Below are 21,172 nucleotides of genomic sequence, written 5' to 3' on the forward strand. Positions count from 1 at the left end.
TAATAATAATAATAATAATAATAATAATAATAAATTATTTATACCCCACCCATCTGGCTGGGCTCCCCCAGCCACTCTGGGCAGCTTCCAACCAAATATTAAATTACAGTAATGCATCAAACATTAAAAGCTTCCCTGAACAGGGCTGCCTTCAGATATCCTCTAAAAGTTTGGTAGTTGTTGTTCTCTTTGACATTTGGTGGGAGGGCATTCCACAGGGCGGGTGCTACTACCGAGAAGGCCTTCTGCCTGGTTCCCTGTAACTTGGCTTCTCGCAGTGAGGGAACCGCCAGAAGGCCCTCGGCGCTGGACCTCAGTGTCTGGGTGGAACGATGGGGGTGGAGACGCTCCTTCAGATATACTGGAGCGAGGCCATTTAGGGCTTTCAAGGTCAGCACCAAGACTTTGAATTGTGCTTGGAAACGTACTGGGAGCCAATGTAAGTCTTTCAAGACTGGTGTTATGTGGTCTCGGCGGCCTCTCCCAGTCCCCAGTCTAGCTGCCGCATTCTGGATTAATTGCAGTTTCTGGGTCACCTTCAAAGGTAGCCCCAAATAGAGCGCATTGCAGTAGTCCAAGTGGGAGATAACCAGAGCATGTACCACTCTGGCGAGGCTGTCCGAGGGCAGATAGGGTCTCAGCCTGCGTACCAGATGGAGCTGGTAAACAGCTGCCCTGGACACAGAGTTGACCTGTGCCTCCATGGACAGCTGTGAGTCCAAAATGACTCCCACCTGGTCCTTCAGGGGTAAAGTGGTGCTTCAGGTTAAGAACAGTTTCAGGTTAAGAACGGACCTCCAGACCGAATTAAGTTCTTAACCCGAGGTACCACTGTATCTAAGAAAATAAGCCATGGCAACATTTAAAACGCAAAACAATGCCGGGGCAGTGGTGAAAAACACAGTCAAGATTTATTGTGTGGCATGCAGAATATTCTGCCTGATTGGGAAAGGATTTACACAGAACACCAGTCAGAAACTCTATAACTTTTTCTTGGTTCCAGAATTGTTGCAGTTAACTAATCCCCAGGCTACCTTATAATTTTGGCAGCTGAAGCCATGAAGAAAGCCATTCATAAGCTACCTATTTACTGCCAACAGCCTTAAGTTAGCTAATTTGTCGCATTGTGCTCCAAACTGTGTTTGCAAAGAGTATTAAGGCAACAGGCATAGCTTAATAGCTTAGTTCAGTGCACACTTAAATATATAAAGAGATGGTCATAGATGAATTCAACCTCTGGCTACTGCCAGGGTGCACTAGCTTTGCAGCCATTTCATAGTTGAAATGCCTTGGATGATTTTCTTAGCTCATCCAGTTTCTGAAATGAGACACCTAGAGGGGAAGCTCTTATCAAAAGAGTGAAGCCCTACAGAAAAATGTCTTTGTAGGAAGGGGGCAGGAAGCAGCTTCAGCTGTTTCATGTAGGAGAAGCAGGGGCCAGGAGGAGAGGAGCAGCTCTAAACCTGTTGGGTTGCTAGGGGCAACCCGAGAACCTTGACTTGCAAGTTTGCAGCCAAGGGAGCTAGTAACTGGCTGGCAGGAGTAACAGCTGAGATCTGAGGGATGAAATGGGGGCCGGCAGTGAAACTGATGAAAGCAAAAAACACTGTGCAAGGAATGAATTTTTTCTTTGCAAGCTGTCTTAGTCGGTCTTAAAGGGGAGCTCTTTTGTGTGGGCTTGCTGGTAGGTGTGGGGAGTGATAATTTGCAGAGCCCCTGAAATGCAGGGTGGGAGGCTGTTGTGGCTCTTTGAGTGAGTGTCATAGACAGGTACTGAGTTTTGTGACTGCAAATCAATCTGTTACCCAGGAGATGGGTAGATATCTAAAATCCAGGCTTCTTTGGCTTATGCTGTTTACAAAGGGAGTGTGTAGGTGTGCTGTATTTGTAAAGAGAAGGTTTTATGTGTGCTTCTCTTTGTCAAGAAGGTTGGAAGGTTGTCACAACTTACTTAAGGAGTGAGCAACATATCTGCTGAAGAGGGGGTGCTTTTCAGCCTCTTGGAATGCAAAGATATGTCCTACATGGTGAGAGCTACTGAATTTCAGCAACGTTGCTCCACCTCACTATGAACTTTTCCTGGCTGTGCTGGCTTGGTTCTTAGATTTAAAAAGGATGTATTTTTTAATCCACCGGGGTTAGGGGAAATCATTTGTAGTTAGGCGTTCAAAGGGCCAGATAATACCTGGGGCTCAATGGGTTGCATATCATAAATTTCTCACACCTCTTTTTAAATGTTTCAGCACTAATAAATACATGTGGCATGGGATACTGGTGCTTGTGATTCCACCCCCACTGCTGCACCAAGCACTGCCTAAATCTGCAGTATTTGGAACTGTTCCATCATTTCAGTTCAGGTTACACACATATAATCGAAAAGTCAACAAACAGTGAATGAAATAACTGGTGCAAAGTGCTGTCTTCCTAGTACTTTGATACTTAAGCATACAGGGAATCATATCAGAAGCTTCCTGTGTAGGGAAAATGGGACAGCCAAAGACACATAGGTAGTTGAAAACATTTGGAATCAATGCTATGGGACATGTGTCAAAAATTCCAGTATCTATGAACATATGAAGCTACTTTGATAATGAGGGCAAACTATTGCCCCACCTGTCCCAAACTGGCAGCAACTCTCCAGGGTCTTGGGTAGAAGGCTGGGTTCTTCAGCTGGAGAAGCTAGGGGTTGAATTGGAGCCCCTTTTCTTGCCAAAGGGCCCAGCGTGCTGGCCCCCCCTCTTGCTTGCTCTGCTCTGTGGCTTCGAGGAGGTAAGAAGCAGTAGAAGACTTGTCATTCTTTGATCACTGAGATCCTCTGATGGGGCACTTCTGCTAATTCCCCATGCCTCTGAAGTTTGGGTGGCCTTCACTAGGGGAGAGGCTTCAGGGTGGCAGGCCATGCCCTGTGGAACTCCCTGTCAGTACAGATCCATCAGAAACCAACCATGCCTTTTTTCAGACTTCTTCTGAAAGCTACCATTTAGACACCCCTCTCGCTCTCCAGCTTCAGCGAAAGCCTGCATTCGCACCATAGGACGCACACACATTTCCCCTTCATTTTTGGAGGGGAAAAAGTGCGTCCTATGGTGCGAAAAATACGGTAATCATACAAACAGAAAACCCCTTAAATGCCTGTTGAAATAGAAAAGTCTTTGTCAGTTGGCTGCAGTTCAACAGGGAGAGTGGCCATTTGAATGCAGTTCTTTTTGCCGCTACCGGAAACATGTCGTCAGGCTTCCTGAAGTGCTGCCTTGCTGGGAAGGCTGTATAGTTCACTTTTCCCAAGGTTGGGTTGTTGTATCCAATGTCAGTAGACCCACTGAAATGAAAGGAGATGACAAACCTAGCTCCATTAATTTCAGTAGCTCTAGTCTGAGTAGAATTTCACTGGGTACAACCCCTCTGACTTTAAAGTTTATATCCTTGTTTTGAAAACTTACATGTGGCAGCTTGCTCTAGTAATATGCTGACATTTGGGAATTCAGAATATTTGTTTGGGTCATGCTCTCTCCTTTTTAAAAAATAAAAGGAGATTTCTATGTTAACCACTTGCCATTATAAACCTTATTTTTCTAGGGTGTGTGTGGCTTATCTATTAAGACAAATGCATTTACAAGATGAGATCTGGAGGTAGTGCTGTGCCTGGGCCTTGCTGCAGCCGTAATGGAAGGGTTTCAGAGCAACTGGCAGAAATGATATTTCTGGATATTTGAACATCTCCCTTTTGTTTTGACATCTCGCCTTGAGGTTAATGAGCGAACAGTTTGATCTTCCCTGACATTTTGACTTCCTCCCCGAGGATAGCCTGTTATCACTGTCTCTCCTGGAGCAGAGAAACCAGAGAGCTTAAAACAGAAGATTAAATTGCTGTTTGGCGATAGGCAGGTAGGTTAAGCACTGGAGAAAGGAGCTGGTGGCCATCAGGGTGGGCAAGTGGGGAAGCTATCCCACCAATGTGGCAAAACTGGTTAGGTTAGGGTGCTTGAGTGCTGAGGTTCCAGATAAGAATTCCTATGGGTACAGTTGTTAGCTACCTGGAATTTCCTATGGGAAGCTAGCATTTGGCATAAAATACGGATCTCTAAGAAAATGTGGGGTTATGATACAGATGTAGCCTTGTGTCTTAAGAGACTATGCTGCGAACTGGGCTCTGATCTAGCTTCTGCCATGAGCTTGCTTAATGGCCTCAAGCAAGCCCCTGTGTCTCTGCCTCACCCCTTTCCCCGCCTGCAAGATATGGATAGCAAAACTGCCCTACCTTACATGGTTGTTTGGAAAGATAGGGAGTGCTTTGAAAACACCAAAGAGCTATAATACAGCAGCTGTATAGATGTGAAATGTTACTTTGAAGGAAGGCTTTTGGTAGATGAGATGTTAATCAGCAGGGCGTGGCATACAGAGACTACGGGAGTCTTGTTTTGCCTTCGGATTGATAAGATGTTTTTTCAGGGATCAGTGCTTGTGTCAGGCTGCAGGGAGAAATATCTTCTGAACTGCTCCCAGTGACTGAAAACCAAAGATCCTTGTTCATTGTTGGTATTCCTTCTTGCTGTTTTCGCTATCTAAACATACACACACGTACTTAGTCATGGGGAAGTGCAGAGAAGATGGGTGGGGTGTGTTTAGGCAGAGACTACCCTTTATTTTCTGATATCATGCATGGCGCTGGGCAGGGGTGCCTACTTGAACAAAATATTGCCGGGGGTGGGGTGGGGAGGTAAACCCCGCCCCGCACAATCAACTTCATGAAACGGTACTCACACACTATTTGGCAATGCCCAACAACTGGGGGGGGTGTTTCCTCTCAAATATTTTAAGGGGAGGTCCGAATGGACCTCAGGCCCTATGATTTGGCTGCTATTGCGCTGCGGAAATACTTCACATTGAGATGCTAGCATAACACCTGCAGAAACCATGCCATTTTAAGACTTCATTTTGTGGGAGGAGGAAATATAGGTGCCAGCATCAATTTTTAAGGTGATTACATAACCAGATTCCTGAAACATTTCTAGGTCTGATCCTGTGAACTTGAAAACTGGAAGCCAAACTATTAAATCAGGGTTTTATTTTGGGACTTGCTCCTCTATCAAATAGCCACTGTATGTTGAAGTTGTAGTCTGTCCTTCTGAATAAAATCCATGGACTTCTGTTTTCTTATGGGGATTCTAATCTGATATGGGACGCGGGTGATTGCATGGTCGGCGGTTCGAATCCCCGCGGCGGGGTGTGCTCCCGTCGTTCGGTCCCAGCGCCTGCCAACCTAGCAGTTCGAAAGCACCCCCGGGGGCAAGTAGATAAATAGGGACCGCTTACCAGCGGGAAAGTAAATGGTGTTCCGTGTGCTGCGCTGGCTCGCCAGAAGTGGCTTAGTCATGCTGGCCACGTGACCCGGAAGTGTCTGCGGAGAGCGCTGGCTCCCGGCCTCTAGAGTGAGATGAGCGCACAACCCTAGAGTCTGTCAAGACTGGCCCGTACGGGCAGGGGTACCTTTACCTTTAATCTGATATGACTAATTCTTGTGGGCTCTTTATACATGCTTGATCAGTTTCCTTCTGAGAACAAATGGAGGACAACAGCATTTGATGAGCAATGCATGCTCTTAATTTTAGAGGTTCAGGTTTTTCAAAAAGTCTTTGAGATAATAAAACCTGGTTAAATCCTCTTAACACATGTTCCTTGGGAGAATATGAGGGTCAGTTGCTCTTGTTTATGGAAGACATTGCTCAGGCAGAAACCAAAAAGGTTTAAGCTGAACATTAACAGTGTGATACAGTAGTGCTGCATTAAGATGTCGGAGACCAGGGTTTGTATTCTCATTCAGCCGCATGATCTTCACTGTCTCTCAGCCTAGCCTACTTCATAGTGTTGTAATAAGGATAGAATTGATGTGAGAGAACCACATACACAACCTTGAACTCCTTGGAGCAAATCTGGGATATAGATTGAATGAATAACTATGGTTGCTGGTGCAACGGTATGTCCAAGTCATTTAGAATATTCCAGGAGAGGGAGGGATGCAGGCAAAGCATTTCAGAAGCCACTCCAGCTTAACTTGCCCTCTTCCTTACCTCCACCAGTTGCACTGTGAGAAGTGTCCTGATGAAATTTTATGTGTTTATATACAACACATATATATATACAAACTTAGTTGGAAGGAATTTTTATATTTTGTTTCGACTATGGTAGACCAACACGGCTACCTACCTGTATGTTGACACTGTTTGCTCTGTTAACCTTATAATGCAATTTAATGTTACCTGTAGTTTGCCTTGGAAGGATTTGTATCCTGACAGGTGGGATATAAATAACTGAAATAAATATCCATCACATAGGAGTGCATTAGGTGGCTGTTTTAACTGGATTAATGCTATCCATTAGTTTGCCCTCTGATTTCTAAATCTCCATGACTTAGGGTCTCACAATTCCACTTACAAGGGCAGTGATCCTTCTGCCTTATGTGTGTGACAAACTGAGCTACTGCCTTCTTCTTGGAGCTGGGGAGAAGATGCCAGATCACATCAACAGTTGTGCTGTGCTTTCCTCCTACTGCACTTGGAGTGGGGAATGATCCCGGCGGCTGCTGTGCTTCAGAGGTGCTGTGAGGGCCTCTGGAGCACCTCAGAACTACCAGGTTGATCCTCTGTCCCTCTATATATTAAATGTTGGAACAGGGGAGGGGAGCGAGGCACTGTTTCTGAGGTTTGGAAATGCAGCACAAGTCATAGGCAAGACCCCACCCATCTTGGGTGGGCCAGAGTTCTGACAACCACAACTGTTTGTTGACTTCTTCCTATAGCCAAGAGAGAGCATTGCTGGAGGAGGGTTAGGTTTCACCCCGTCCCATTCATCTCCTCCTTCGTTATGTGGTTCTGTATGTGATGTGCTACTAGTGCAACGGCTGGGCTCAGTTCATTTTTTCTTCCATTCTTAAATTTGTTGATCATTTGAAAGAAGGCACTGAGTCCCCTCCTGTTAAATGCAAGCCAAGCGTGCTCTGGCTGTTCTTTCTGTGTGTTTGTTGGCCATGGGCTGCAGATATTTCCTCCTATTCTGCTTTTAAGCGCATTAACACAATTTTCTGGGTTCCTGTCCAAGCAAACTCCTTTTAATTCTCTCCCTGGGACTCCTCTCTAGAACTTCATGCATTGCCTTTGCAGTCTGCAGACTCTGATAACGCAGTAACCATGTTCCAACATATTAAACTTTTAACATCCTCAAGATTCAATTAATCTTATCTTTACAACTCCCAATTACAGGCACTAATTAAGTGAAAGTAGCATAGTAGACCTAAGGATGTTGCATTAATCATCTGCTGCCTCATACGCCTTTTCCAAATCCTTCGACATATTCCCAGAAGGAATGGAATAGTTCAGTTCCTGTTCATTTTTAATTTTTTTAGGGTTGTTAATCCCACAAAGGAGTGTTTGTATCGGGATTAATTTACTCATTTGTTTCATGTTACCGATAAATGGCATTAAAAAAATTTAAAAGTCCAAGATGAGCAAAACTGAATTATTTGATAATTACATACTTTAAAGGGCCATTGTTGTGGCTTTAGTTAAAAGTGTTGTGGGTCACACTAAAGATTTCTTCTTATTTCATAAGATTAGCTGTTACAGGATGGCTTTCTGTTCCTGGAAAATTGTTTTTTGTTTCTGTTTTAAGCTGCCAGTTTAAATCAGCTTAAACACTAAGTCTTGAAGAATCCTCTTTCTGTACAATTTTTCTTCCTGGACATCCTGTTACATTAGATTTTACATTATGAGTTCAGATCACTTCAGAGGGCAGAAAATATCACTTTGGTCTAGGGAGAATTTAGGATATGATTTCCATTCTTTCATTTGAATTTCCACTATGGTTAAAGACACCATTTTCAGAGTATTGCAAACTTCCCTCATGGGAGGGGTGCAGCAGGGTGATAAATGAAGCACTGAGTGTGTACACAAGCACTGAGGCCAAGAGTATTATTTCCAGGAGGCATGGGGAATCTGTCTTAAACAGAGGGCTGTATTCCCTCATGAGAAACCTTCTGGGGCCACATGCTAGTGGTGGGTTGAGCCAGAGGCAAAAGTTCCCTTTGAGGAGTAGGCTACATTCTATCCATGCAAAAGTCAGGTTTCCACCTGCTGTTTATGCAGTTCTAAATCATTCTGGGGCGAAGAGCTATAAACAGCCTTGAGATCCTGCCCTCTGACCAATGAAACAGTACAGTGGTACCTCGGGTTACAAACACTTTGGGTTACTGACTCTGCTAACCCTTGGTTTAAGAACTTTACCTCAGGATGAGAAGATAAATCGTGCTCTGGCAGCACAGTGGCAGCAGGAGGCCCCATTAGCTAAAGTGGTACCTCAGGTTAAGAATGGTTTCAGGTTAAGAACGGACCTCTGGAACGAATTAAGTTTGTACAGTTTGTACAGCCCCGCTCGCATCCCGAATGGAGCGCAAGACGCGTCTGCACGTGCGCGGGTCGCGTTTCACCACTTCCGCACATCCGCATGATGTCATTTTGACCATCTGTGCATGTGCGAGCGGCGAAACCCGGAAGTAACGCGCTCCGTTACTTTCGGGTTGCCGCAGAGCGCAACCCGAAAGCGCTTAACCTGAAGCATATTTATCCCGAGGTATGACTGTACTTGAATTATGAGGGGAAAGTGGAAGAGGCCCTGAGTATCCAAATGTGTAGGACCTCCTGGTTCAGTTATTGGTGCAGAGGGTGGGGGGAGATTAGAGCCTGTGGCTTGCTCCAGATATCCCTTCAGGGAAACCATGGTGGATGGAGGGTGCCAGTTGTTGGCGATCGACCCCCTCGGGAAAGGCTGACTCCTCTTCCCAGGCACTGGGGCCTCTTGCCGGTGGCCAGCCTCTGGCAGATCTCCGCTCTGTCCAGAGAGACCAGCGATAAGCGACACCTCCCTTTTGGAAGATGCACACTCACTTTCCCCTTGCATCTCAGCAGAAGAAAAAATCAGTCTGAAAGTAGCCTAAAAATCTACTTTATTTAACAGACTGTACACTGTACATGGAACTAGTACAAATCATGTCTGCTCTCTCAGCAGCCTCTGTACAACTCCCTCCACCCTCCTTTGTAGTAACAACGGGAAGGTCTCAAGTTACACTGAGAACACAACCTTGAGAACAGCGTAGGACATCCTGTCTCACACTCAGTAACATCAGAAGAATCACATGATGTAAACAATGTGCTGCTAGTTTGCAGCTGGTGAGCACACAAATCCCAACACCAATTTGGGCCCCAGGATATGGGTGCCCAGTGGCGCCCGCAACGTAGCATGACACCATGACATCACGTTAGGTAGGCACGTGGCAGCGGTGCTTCTGAGGCTGCATGGTGTGGTAAGAATTCACGTTCTTCACCACCTTGTTTGTTACCCAGGTAACCTTTTCAATAAACCATAGAAAGAAGGAAACTATTTCCAAGTCCAGCATCCATATTTCGGCACCCAGTGTTGGTATTATAGCTATTGCAATTGGGCAGAGCTCACTCCACTCAACGTGCCAGTGAGAAGGTCTGCCCCAAGGCACCTCGGAACAAAAGCTTATATAGTACAGTGGTGCCTCGCAAGACGAAAAGAATCCGTTCCGCGATTTTCTTCGTCTAGCGGTTTTTTCGTCTTGCGAAGCAACCCGATTAGCGGATTAGCGCTATTAGCGGCTTAGCGACTATTAGCGGCTTAGAAAAAGGGAGAAAAAAGCGAAAAAAATCGCAAGACTCGCAAGATGTTTTCGTCTTGCGAAGCAAGCCCATAGGGAAATTCGTCTTGCGAAGCGCCTTGAAAAACGGAAAACCCTTTCATCTAGCGGGTTTTTCGTCTTGCGAGGCATTCGTCTTGCGGGGCACCACTGTACTTCAAACACAGCAAACAAAGAGTCATAAAACATCTTCACATACGTCAGGAAGTAAAGCACACATGGCTCCCTACTGGTATCATACTGGGGCTCCATACTGGACCCCCACATCACCTTGGAATGGCCCCGATGTGCCCAGATCATTTGACCATTTTAGGTCTCGGATGTCTGGCGTTACCCTGGCAACCTAGCCTTCAGTGAGGGAAGAGCATGATAAAATCCTCTTCCTGGGTCTCAGATAGCTTCAAGGATAGCTGATTTACACTCTGGTTCTAAAACATCCTGCCATTTGTACCACTTTCAGGGGTAGATAAGGAGAGATGAAATGCAGTGTAGGAGGGGCGGGGGAGACTCGCAAATGCAGAACACACAAAAATCAAGCCTAATACATTCTAATAGATTAAATACAATTAAAGTGAAACACTGAAAGATTATTAAAATAATAATAAAATTCTACCAGAAGTTGTATTGGAGGCCTGGCAGGGCCTCGGACATTGCTTCCAAGGCCACTCCCAAAGCCTCGAGAGACCTTCAATGTGGCTTCTGGTTTTATACCAGTCACTTGGAGGCTTCACCGGGCCTCGGATGTCGCCTTGGAGGTTGTGTTGGGCCTCCGACTCAACTTCCGGTACAAAACCAGAAGTTGCATTAGAGCCCCGTGGTCTTAGCTCTCACAAAAAAAAAATTGTGAGTGCCCAAGCACCCAGCGTCCTCTAGAGTTGATGCCAGTGTGGTGGATGGGGCAAAGTAGCGTAATCTACAAACAGGCTCTCAGTGAATCAGTGTGGTAATGAGCTCTGTTTTTAAAATTTCAGTGTTACTGATGGGCACTTTTGTTTCCGTTGCTAGGTATGCTATACCTCCAGAACATGGGAAACGGTTGGAGAGACTGGCAAAAGGTAAGTTTGTATCTGCTAGTGACCTTGTATGTTCAAGCAACTGCCCAAGGCCTTATTTTTGAGGAGGTGTGAGCCAGTGATTTGGGGCTGCTTCAGACTGCGACACAATTCTATAACAGAAAGACCCATGCAGCTCATGTGCATTATATATCTAGATTTATGAATTTTGCTATGTGCTAACATTTTATTTTAAAATACTTTTATATCACCTTCAATAAGAATATCTCAAGGCAGTTCACAAAAAACATGCTAATATGATGGATACGGTAAATACAGCAGTGACAAAGTCATTATAAATTCAGCGCACTGGTATTAAGGATCAGGAAGGGCCTTGGAGAATAATTTTTAGCAAGTGCCAAAAACTAGAACAGTAGATGCTTGCTACACAGGGCAGGTGGTTCTGTAAGCTGGGAGCCACAACGAAAAACCTCCTCCAAGTTGTCACAAGATGGACCTTTCACAGGCTGTGCAACAACCACGAAAGCCTTGTTCAAATATTTTAGTGACTTGGACTGGTCTATCCAGTACAGACATTTCCTCAGATAACCTGTTCTAAGTCTTGAGGTTAGCATGGGACAACTGCGGTCAGGCTTTTTGAGACTGGGAATTCTTGAGGCGCTCTTAACCACTGCAGCCAACTGGGCCTCCAGCTTCAATGATGGACCTAGGAGCACCCACAGACTATTCACCTGTTTCTTCAGTGGGAGTGCAGCTCATCAAAAACAGGGAGGTCACCTAATAATTCCTGGACTTCGAAAACCCACAAGGCCCCTCATATTGGGATCCAGCCTCAGCTTCTTGGCCTCATCCAGACTGCTGCTGCATCCAGGCACCATGCCACAATTTGTGCAAACACATTGTCTTTGTCTATGATCTTTGAGAATTCTTGGAGAACAGGTGAAGTCTCTGCAGATTGGAAGCGGGCAAATGTTTCCATCTTCAAAAATGGGAAAAAGGGAGACCCAGGTAACTACCACCTGGTGAGTTTGACTTCAATACCAAGGAAGGACCTAGAACAGATAATTCAACAGTTGGTCTATGAGCATTTAGAAAAGGATGCTGTGATTACTATGACCCAACATGGGTTTCTCAAAACTAGGTCATGCCAGACCAATCTGATTTCTATTTTTGATGGAATTACAAACGTTGTGGATCAGGGAAATGTTGTGGACACAGTGTATCTTGATTTCAGTAAGACTTTTGACAAAGTCCCCCGTGATATTCTCTCAAGGAAGCTGGTAAAATGTGGGTTGAATGAGGTAACTGTTAGGTGGATTTGCAGCTGGCTGACTGACCGAAACCAAAGTACTCATTAATGGTTCCTCATCATCCTGGAAAAAAGTGACAAGTGGGGAGGCAGGGTTCTGACCTGGGCCCATTGTTGTTCAACATCTTTATAAATGACTTGGATGAAAGAATTGAGGGGATGCTCATCAAATCTGCAGATGACACCAAACTGGAAGAGGTAGCTCATGTCACAGGAAACAGAGACAGAATTCAAAATGACCTTAACAGATTGGAGAACTGGGTGCAAAATGAATTTCAAAAGGGACAAATGTAAGGTTCTACACCAAGGGAGGAAGAACCAGATGCACAAATATAGGATGGGGGACACGTGGCTTACTAGAAGTACATGTGAAAAGGATTTAGGTAGGGGTCTTGGTGGACCACAAGCTTAACATGAGTTAATAGTGTGATGCGGCAGCAAAAAAAACCCTAAAGCTATTCTAGGCTGCATCAACAGAAGTAGAGTGTCCAGATCAAAAAGTAATAGTACCACTGTCTTCTGCCTTGGTTGGACCACGCGTGGAATACTGTTTCCAATTCTGGGCACCACAGTTTAAGAAGGATGGTGACAAGCTGGAATGTTTGCAGAGGAGGGCAACCAAAATGGTCAAGGGTCTGGAAACTAAGCCTTATGAAGTATGGTTGAAGGAGCTGAGTATGTTTAGCCTGGAGAAGAGACTGAGAGGAGATATGAGAGCCATCTTCAAATTTTTAAAGGTCTGTCACATGGAAGAGGAAGTATGCTTGTTTTCTTTTCTGGAGGGTAGGACTTGAACCAGTTGCTTCAAGTTACAAGAAAGGACTTTCAAAAAAAACTTTCTGACAGTAAGAGCTGTTCGACTATGGAACAGACTCCCACAAGAAGTGGTGGACTCCCCTTCAAACAGAGTTTGGATGGTCATCTGTCATGGATGCTTTAGCTGAGATTTCTGCATTGCAAGGGGTTGGACTAGATTACCCTTTGGGTCCCTTCCAACTCTATGATTCTTGGCTCAGATCCAAAATAAGTGTGTCATTAACATACTGATGATACTGTGTTAAAACAGCATTGGAATCAAGGTGGTACCTTGTGGCATCCCATAAAATCACTAGCAGGAACTGAAGTATAGTCCCTTAATGCCAACCCTGCAGGCAGGAGCAGAATATTGCCTCCATCTTCCAACCCACTTGATTATAACAAAACATCCAAGCGATTTATGCTAAGCGAGTTTAGTAACACACCATGGTTAATCTTATCAAAAGCCACACCTTGTCACACTGCAAACAGCTTGTTAAAGAGTCAGTATGGAGTATCTTCATTTGTTCTAGGTGAATACTATGAATATAGCCCAGAAAGTGTATTGAGATAAATTGGAAACTCTCTGCCCCCAAAAGCAACTGATACGAGGCAGAGCTCTTGACTTTCTTACCTGGTAGTGTTGGCATAATCCTGAACTTGGAGTCAACTGCTCTTCTCAGTGTAACCACCACTGTGATACTCTGATCATTTCCTTAAATGTTCCAGTTACAGATAGGTAGCCGTGTTGGTCTGCCATAGTCAAAACAAAATTTAAAAAATCCTTCCAGTAGCACCTTAAAGACCAACTAAGTTAGTTCTTGGTATGAGCTTTCGTGTGCATGCACACTTCTTCAGATCTTCTTGGTATCTGAAGAAGTGTGCATGCACACGAAAGCTCATACCAAGAACTAACTTAGTTGGTCTTTAAGGTGCTACTGGAAGGATTATTTTTATTTTGTTTTTCCTTAAATGTGTCACTCGAGCTTGGTCCAGAATTTTTTTTATTAGCTAGCAGTAAGGATTCAGGAACTGCTCTTTGCCAAGGAACTGAAATAGCATGAAAAGGCTAGCATTTTTCATCCAGTATGAAAAAAAATGAAAACTAGCTCTGGCAAGCATCCGGAATGAAATGCTGAGTTGGTGCAAATGTATATGTGATGTATTGTTGTGAGAGGACCTCTTGGAGCATACACTTATTTATTTATTTAATTTAATGGATTTTAAAAGTTGTTTTTCTGGGAAAGCCCATTCAAAGTGGGTTACAACATTCAGAACCCCCACAATGGGTGAACAATAAATAAGCTATAGAGACACAAACCTGTAAAAAAAAACCCCACAATTAAAACAATGACAACCAGACAACAAACAGTAATATCTCATGCCTGGAATAAATTTGCCAAAATCAGATCTCTCCAGATAGGGCCACAATTGGCTTACCAACTGAAACTGGTAAAGGTCGCTACTAGTCTCTGGGATTCCCCAGGCAGTGCAAAATCCAATATCAATCCCGAACAGCATATTTGACCTTTGAGAGGGAGTGCTACCCCATCCATTACCAGCTGTCCAATACCTTCTGGAGCTGGGGTCTCCCAACCCACAATGCCTATGTGTTGCTCAGAGTTAATTGCAGTTTGTTTGCCTTTGTCCATCCCAGAGTGGCCTCCAAGCATCAGTTCAAATTTTCAACAGCCTCTCTGAGGTAAGAAGAGGGAACCAAAAGGTAGAAGTGAGTAGCACCCATTCTTGGATGTCTTCCTCCAGCATCTTCATGTAGATGGTGGATAGCATGGGGGTTAATCTAGAGCCCTGCAGAGCCCCATAAATCGTCATGGGGAAGAACAAAACTCTCCCTACTGAGTACCCAGGAAGTTACCATGATCAGTTGCACTGAATGCTTCTGCAAGGGCCAGGAGGACTTCCAGGGTAGCACACACACCCTGTTCATCCTCAGGCACCTGCTGGGGTGACCGAGACTGTGTCCATTCCAAAACCAGGGCTGAATCCAGATTGGAATGGATTCAGATAATCAGCTTCATCCATAGCCTGGAGCTATGTGGCCACCAGCCTCTTAATCGCTGCCCTTAGAAAAGACAGATTTCGGGACTTATCAATAATTATTCAGAATAACAGATTTTAAATCCAGCTTTTTAAAGGAATAGCCTTACTAACACCTCCTTGAGGCAGCTCTCCTTCCCTTAGGGAAGCACCAAGTCCTGATCTTGATATTTTCACTAGCCCAGAATCAAGCAAGCAGGTGGTAGCCTCAGAGCTCCAAGCAGTCTGCCCACAACTTAACCACTTGAAATTTATGGCATCCTTTGCCCACACACCTCATGTTGGTGTATCAGTGCCTTGTTTTTCTATTTGGCAAATGAGGAATCTTTGTAGCAGTTCTGACTGAAGCTCAGGGAGAGGCAGGTTAACCTCTTTGAAGCTGTTATATTTTTGAACTTTCTGTTTTGCTTCCTGTTTTAAAATAAGTACGGAGCATTCTAGTCAAGCAGTAAAGGATCACACAGAATATCAGAGCATTTATTAAAACAGTACATTATAAAAGAGCAGAACTTGATTGAAGCCCTTCTAAAGAGCTCTCTTCCTCTTTGCTAGCTTCTGGACTGACAGGAGTGAGGTGGTCATGTGACCTGCTTGGGCCTCGGACAGAGGTGGCTACAGCCACCTTAGCAGAAGCTATTTTATTTATCTCAATTAAAGTGGTTCCTTCAGATAACCAAGACCCCAGACTATTCAGGGCTGTACACACTAGCTCTTTGAATAGTGCCTGAAAACAAGCTGGTAACTAATGTACTGTTCTAAGACCAGTCTGGTACGGCTGCCCCAGCCAGTTTTAATCGGTAAACTGGCTCCCATGCTTTAAATTAATGAATTTCTTTTAGGCAGCCTCCAAAGGCACACCCATGTTAACAGTAGTCACACCAGTGACCTGGGAAGGAAACCAGAGGCTCCTGGTGGGATTTAAATGGATATGTTTTAAAATGCTTGTCCCAGTGGAAAGTGGGTTTTGATATGTGCGCCTTTGGAATGGTGTAGGCTAGGGCAGGATAGGCAATATCTCTCTGCTTTCTCTCTTGATCCTTACTGAAAACTTAATAATGCAGAATGTCTTCATAATACATTTCTCATTTCTTCATTTGTATTTAGTCTGTTAAATACAAACACCATTCATATTGATTGCTGAGCATTTTTCATTTAGAAAGTGCTTACAGGTTCAATAATTGTGGATTTAGTGGGACATAATTATCGAAGTTCTTTGTGATATATATATAACAAGGCATGTGCTGGTTCAGCTGACAGTGTTATGTTATGGTCTGAATATCTATTTGTGGGGATGATAGCCTTCTCATCTTTCCTTGCCCCTCTCTACTGCACTATCAACTCCATGACATCCTCCCACTTTACACACCCTGAAGCAAACTTAATTTTTAAAAGCCACAGAATCAAGAGCACTACATGCAGACCCTCCATGTGTCCCGATTTTCCAGGGATGTCCCTGATTTAGAGAAGCCGTGCTGGTTTCTGATCTTGAATGTCACACTTTTCCTTAGGATCAGTGGCGTAGCGTGGGGGGTGCAGGGGGTGCCAGCCGCACCGGGCGCAACATTTTGGGGGGCGCACTCGCAGCTCTCTGCCCCTACCTGGCTCACTCACTCTCTCTCACAGTGCTGGCTGTGCGAATCCGATACGAGCTGCCGGGTCGCCGCCCACTGTGCGGAGCGGAGAGAGAGCGAGGGAGGGACTATCTGGGGGAGGGACAGTGCAGCGGCTGCCCAGCGCAGCGCTGAGCGCGGGAGAGAACCACACCCGACCAGCCCAGGCAGCAGCAAGAAGAAGCTGGCAGCGGTGGCAGGTTAGGGGGTGCAAATTACTTGCCTTGCCCCAGGTTAGGGGGCGCAAATTACTTGCCTTGCCCCGGGTGCTGACAACCCACGCTACGCCGCTGCTTAGGATGTCCCTATTTTCACTGGAGAAATGTTGCAGGGTATGGAGTTATCCAACCCCTGAGCCATTTGAAGGTGATCCTGTATAGGGAAGTTTTTTAAAAAACAAAAACAGAGTGCTGGGGCAACCCAATAAGATGTGTGGGATATAAATAGTAAAATTATCATTATGGAATGGGACGTCCCTATATTCATCAGAAAAATGTTGGAGGGTATGCATTTGGGCCTCTCCCCCCCCCCCATAAGGGCTAATATAATTTATGTGGTGAGGTGGCAGCTGCCCAGAGATAGGCTGATTACTTGATAAGCAGACCCCTCTGTGACAGCCTTGTAGGTTAAAAGGTGCTATATATTATAGAAGAATACTGAGCAGATATCTGATAAAATTGTTCCACTGAGGATTTTTGGCCTGATATCATCTCTCTCCTTCTTCTCCTTCTCCTCTCCCTTCGTCACACACATGTAAGGCTCCTGTGGTATACTGGTCAGAGCCATGCCGGCCTTTGAGATGCAATCTTTCTGTTTCCGCTACCTCTCCAAACATCAATAGCAAGATGTCAAGTCTACTCCCTGTGTTAATATTTAAAATACTTAAACTTAAAGCTTGGTTTATTCACTGGGGGAATATTTTAATGCAAGTCATCCTTCACCTATTTGAATGCTTTGAAAAGGAAGTGACCGTGCTTCAGCCAACATGGAATAGGTTTTAGGGACTGGCTTACTCTCACTTTACCCACACTCTCTAAGAATATAGTGGTGTAGGAGGAGCTGTTGCTACCACTTGACAACAGGAGCACATCCTCCTCTGCATCTGAGTCTGTGGTCTTGAAGCAGTGGTTCTTGTTGCATTGCCAGAGATCAGCTTCTGCTGTAGTCAGCTAACTGTTGCTTGAAGGAGGAGAATAGATTGGTGTGAGGCAGCAGTGTTTCACCTTATCCCTTTTCCAAGATTGCAGAGTGAGTGGGGTAGAAAACACCAGCTCCCACCGCATCATCTGGCCTTGTTGTAAGTGACTGTAGAAGTGGGTCCCCTCCCTTCCAAAGGAGTTCCAAACAGCAAGGTAAAGCAGGGTTTTATTTGGTAGCACCAAATTATTACTGGAAGTTTAGGGCTGCTGGGTGACAGTGAACACTATCCAGACAGCTGCATTTCCCCTCTCTTACTTTCAACACCCCAAATAGTCTGTCAGTGTGTGAAGCCTTTTCATTGACATACCTAACTGACCATTTCTTGGGGGGGGCGGGGGGCAAAAGAAATAAGGCTGGCCAGTGATTGGACTGAAATTATAGTGTCAAGTAAATAGAAAAACACATGAGGTGCCCAGATGAAGGAAACCATCACCGCATTTCTCTTGGAAGCCATTCACTCTAGTGACATCGTATAAAATAGAAATAACATATTGAAAACCACTGACTGGAAAATGAGAGCTTCAAAGCAATTTTATATTCACACCATTTTCACTCGGTCATATGTCAAAGCTTTACAAAAACTACAATTTCAGCAAGCATAGAGCTCCATAAGTCCCAATTGCCCATAAGAGGGTATGTGTATGTGGTGTTTTGTTTTTTGAAATAGAATTTGGAAATCTGCATTAAATGAAAAGCATGGAGTGTGGCTTTCATTTTAAGTATAGCCTTCTTATTTGAACCTAAAGTTGGAACAACTTGGAAATTTTGGGTGTTGTTTTGTTGATAGCTTTGCTGAATTATTTAGTTCAGCACTCAGTGCTAGTGACCAGTCAGATGCCCCAGGGAAAACAAAATGATCAGGGTGTCAGTCACACCCCAGTACCTGTTAATTGAAGGTATACTGCCTGGATGTCTGACTTCTAAGTTTTCATAGCTAATAAGTGCTGATAGATCCCTCTTCCACATTAATTGGTCTATTTTTTAGCATACACAAAACACCTTCTGTGTACGAATGTTTGCTTAAATGTATATTGCACTTTTCACTTGGCATACACAAGGTGGGTAACAACGTAATGCAGTTGTACCTTGGATCCTGAACACCTTGCGAGTCAAACGTTTTGGCTCCTGAACACCGCAAACCTGGAAGGGAGTGTTCTGGTTTGTGAATGTTCTTTGGAACCTGAACATCTGACCTGGCTTCTGATTGGCTACAGCCAATCAGAAGCCAGGCCTTCGTTTCCGAACGTTTTGGAAGTCGAACAGACTTTCGGAACGGATTCCGTTCAACCTCCGAGGTACTACTGTACACTAAATCATTACTTCTTATAAACTTCTCTTAAAACCTTCAGACACCCGACAGAAAACAGAAATGTGTCTTCTATTGCTTCTATTGCTATGGCAATACAGTGGTACCTCGGGTTAAGAACTTAATTCGTTCTGGAGGTCCATTCTTAACCTGAAACTGTTCTTAACCTGAGGTACCACTTTAGCTAATGGGGCCTCCCGCTGCTGCCACGCCGCCACGCAATTTCTGTTCTCATCCCGAAGCAAATTTCTTAACCCAAGGTACTATTTCTGGGTTAGCGGAGTCTGTAACCCGAGGTACTACTGTAGCTGTTCCCCTCTGCTAGAGTTAGAGAAGAACTTTTCAGTTTCTAAGGGCCAGGCCTCAGCAGAAATGAGATCACATTTATTTCCTTAATCTCTAGTACCAGATTTCTAGGAGTTTATGGGTTTATCATATCAGTAGTCTGTTTACCCTCTAGAGTTGTATATTCTGGTCTTAAACAAACTCCCCTATAGCATTTGTGGTTTAGGAGGAGGTGGGGTCAGCATTCGCGGTGAAGAGCAAGAAACAGCAGTAACGCCCTGCCTTCCAGTGCATCACTGTTCCAAAGATGTTCAGAGCATGGAATGAGCTTGCAATTAATATGGAAAATGAATAGCTGAGCTATAAATGGGCTCGCTGGGAGAGTTGCAGAGCCCATGGAGGGACCATTAATGTGTTGCCACGTTATTGGTGCTAATCACTTAAAATGTGCTCCTTTATTAGTAGCTTTAATGAGAGCCACTTAAACTGTGCATTAAAAAGAGGAACTGCAGAGAAGGACGATGAACTGGGTGGCAGGCACGCATAATTCTAATTGAAATGCTTTTAGTATGGGGGGGGGGGGGAGTTGCCAGAAGCCAGTAATTCTTTGCACTTTTAAAACCCTCCTCCATTATGTAGCATCAATTAGTTTTTGTTGTTCAAGTGTTGGAATTATATTTTGCTCCCTGTATACTTCCTCCTCTTCCCTACCTCCACTCCCAGCATTCTCCCCCTGCCTGCCCACTGGGACCTGTTTAATCAGCAGCATATAGTGGAAGCATTGACTGATGCAAAATCCTAAGGCTAGAGAGTGAGTTACTTCAGTGCCATGAGTCAAGACCAGGATCATAAAACCAGAGAATTGTAGAGTTGAAAAGGACTGCAAGGGCCATCCAGTTCAACCTCCTTCAACGCAGGAATCTCATCCATAACAGATGGCCACCCAACCTCTGCTTAAAAACCTCCAAGGAAGGAGAGTCCACAACCTTCCAAGGGAGACCATTCCAATGTCGAACGCCTCTTACTGTCAGAAAGTTTTTAGCCAGAATCTCCTTTGGATCAATCCAAGGGTAGAAAAATATCTTACACTCCCAGATGCCATTCTGAAGCCAGCAACACATTGACACTAGCATCTGCCTTGTGGAATAATGAGAAAATGTAAATTCCTGGGTACCAGAAGCAAATGCCAGGTGCCCTTGGGGAATTTTCCAAGTCTGCTTCCACATTATCCTAGCAGAATTCAGTTGTGCAGCATGTGCTGGAGCCAGAACTCACAATGGTGTTGCCTTCGAGATAAGGTCCTTATTTTCCAAATTTCGCGACAAACTCTTAACAGTACTCTCCTTCAGAGACATGTACAGTGAGGACAACTTTATCAGGGGCCAGTTCTTATAAGCATTAACATATTTGGTCACAGTGATAGAAAACAGACAAGATTGCTCTCTATGGCTGTATTTTCGTGGTTTGCCTCATTTTTCAAACTAGTTTATCCTCCCAGCACAAATGTTGCATCTGTCACCTCAATTTTTCCATGCTTCAGGTGAGTCCCCAGATTTGCTTTTGCACATGTAACCAAACAAATTACTGTTCGAAAACAAAATTTATCATCTTCCGAAATTAACTTATGGCCCGGTTATGGGAATGGGTCTGGAGAAGCCTTTGGCTAGCGCACTTCCTTCCCCTCCCTTCTCCTTCTGCACACATGTAAAGGAGATTGAAATCCTCTGGTAGAGAATTTATTTTGCATGCAGAAGGTTTCAGTTTCATCTCAAGGTAAGGTTGGTAGAGACCCTACATGAAACCCTTGAGAGCCATTACCAGCCAATCTGAATGATACTGAGCTAGATGGACCCAATGGTCTGACTCTGTACCTGGCAACTTCCAAGG

The 21,172-nt window shown here is 44.6% G+C and overlaps 1 protein-coding gene across 3 annotated transcripts in view; it reads left to right on the forward strand.

Moving 5' to 3' along the window:
- The window catches only part of KDM4B (lysine demethylase 4B), a 199,615-nt gene that overhangs the window by 58,473 nt on the left and 119,970 nt on the right, over nt 1–21,172 (forward strand). For all 3 annotated transcript variants that reach the window (XM_079960479.1, XM_079960477.1, XM_079960478.1), the window contains exon 6: nt 10,715–10,764. In XM_079960479.1, the coding sequence (XP_079816605.1) occupies nt 10,715–10,764 (50 nt within the window). The remainder of the gene's footprint in view (nt 1–10,714; nt 10,765–21,172) is intronic.

This window comes from Podarcis cretensis (assembly GCF_951804945.1).
Source record: "Podarcis cretensis genome assembly, chromosome: 18".
NCBI lineage: Eukaryota > Metazoa > Chordata > Lepidosauria > Squamata > Lacertidae > Podarcis > Podarcis cretensis.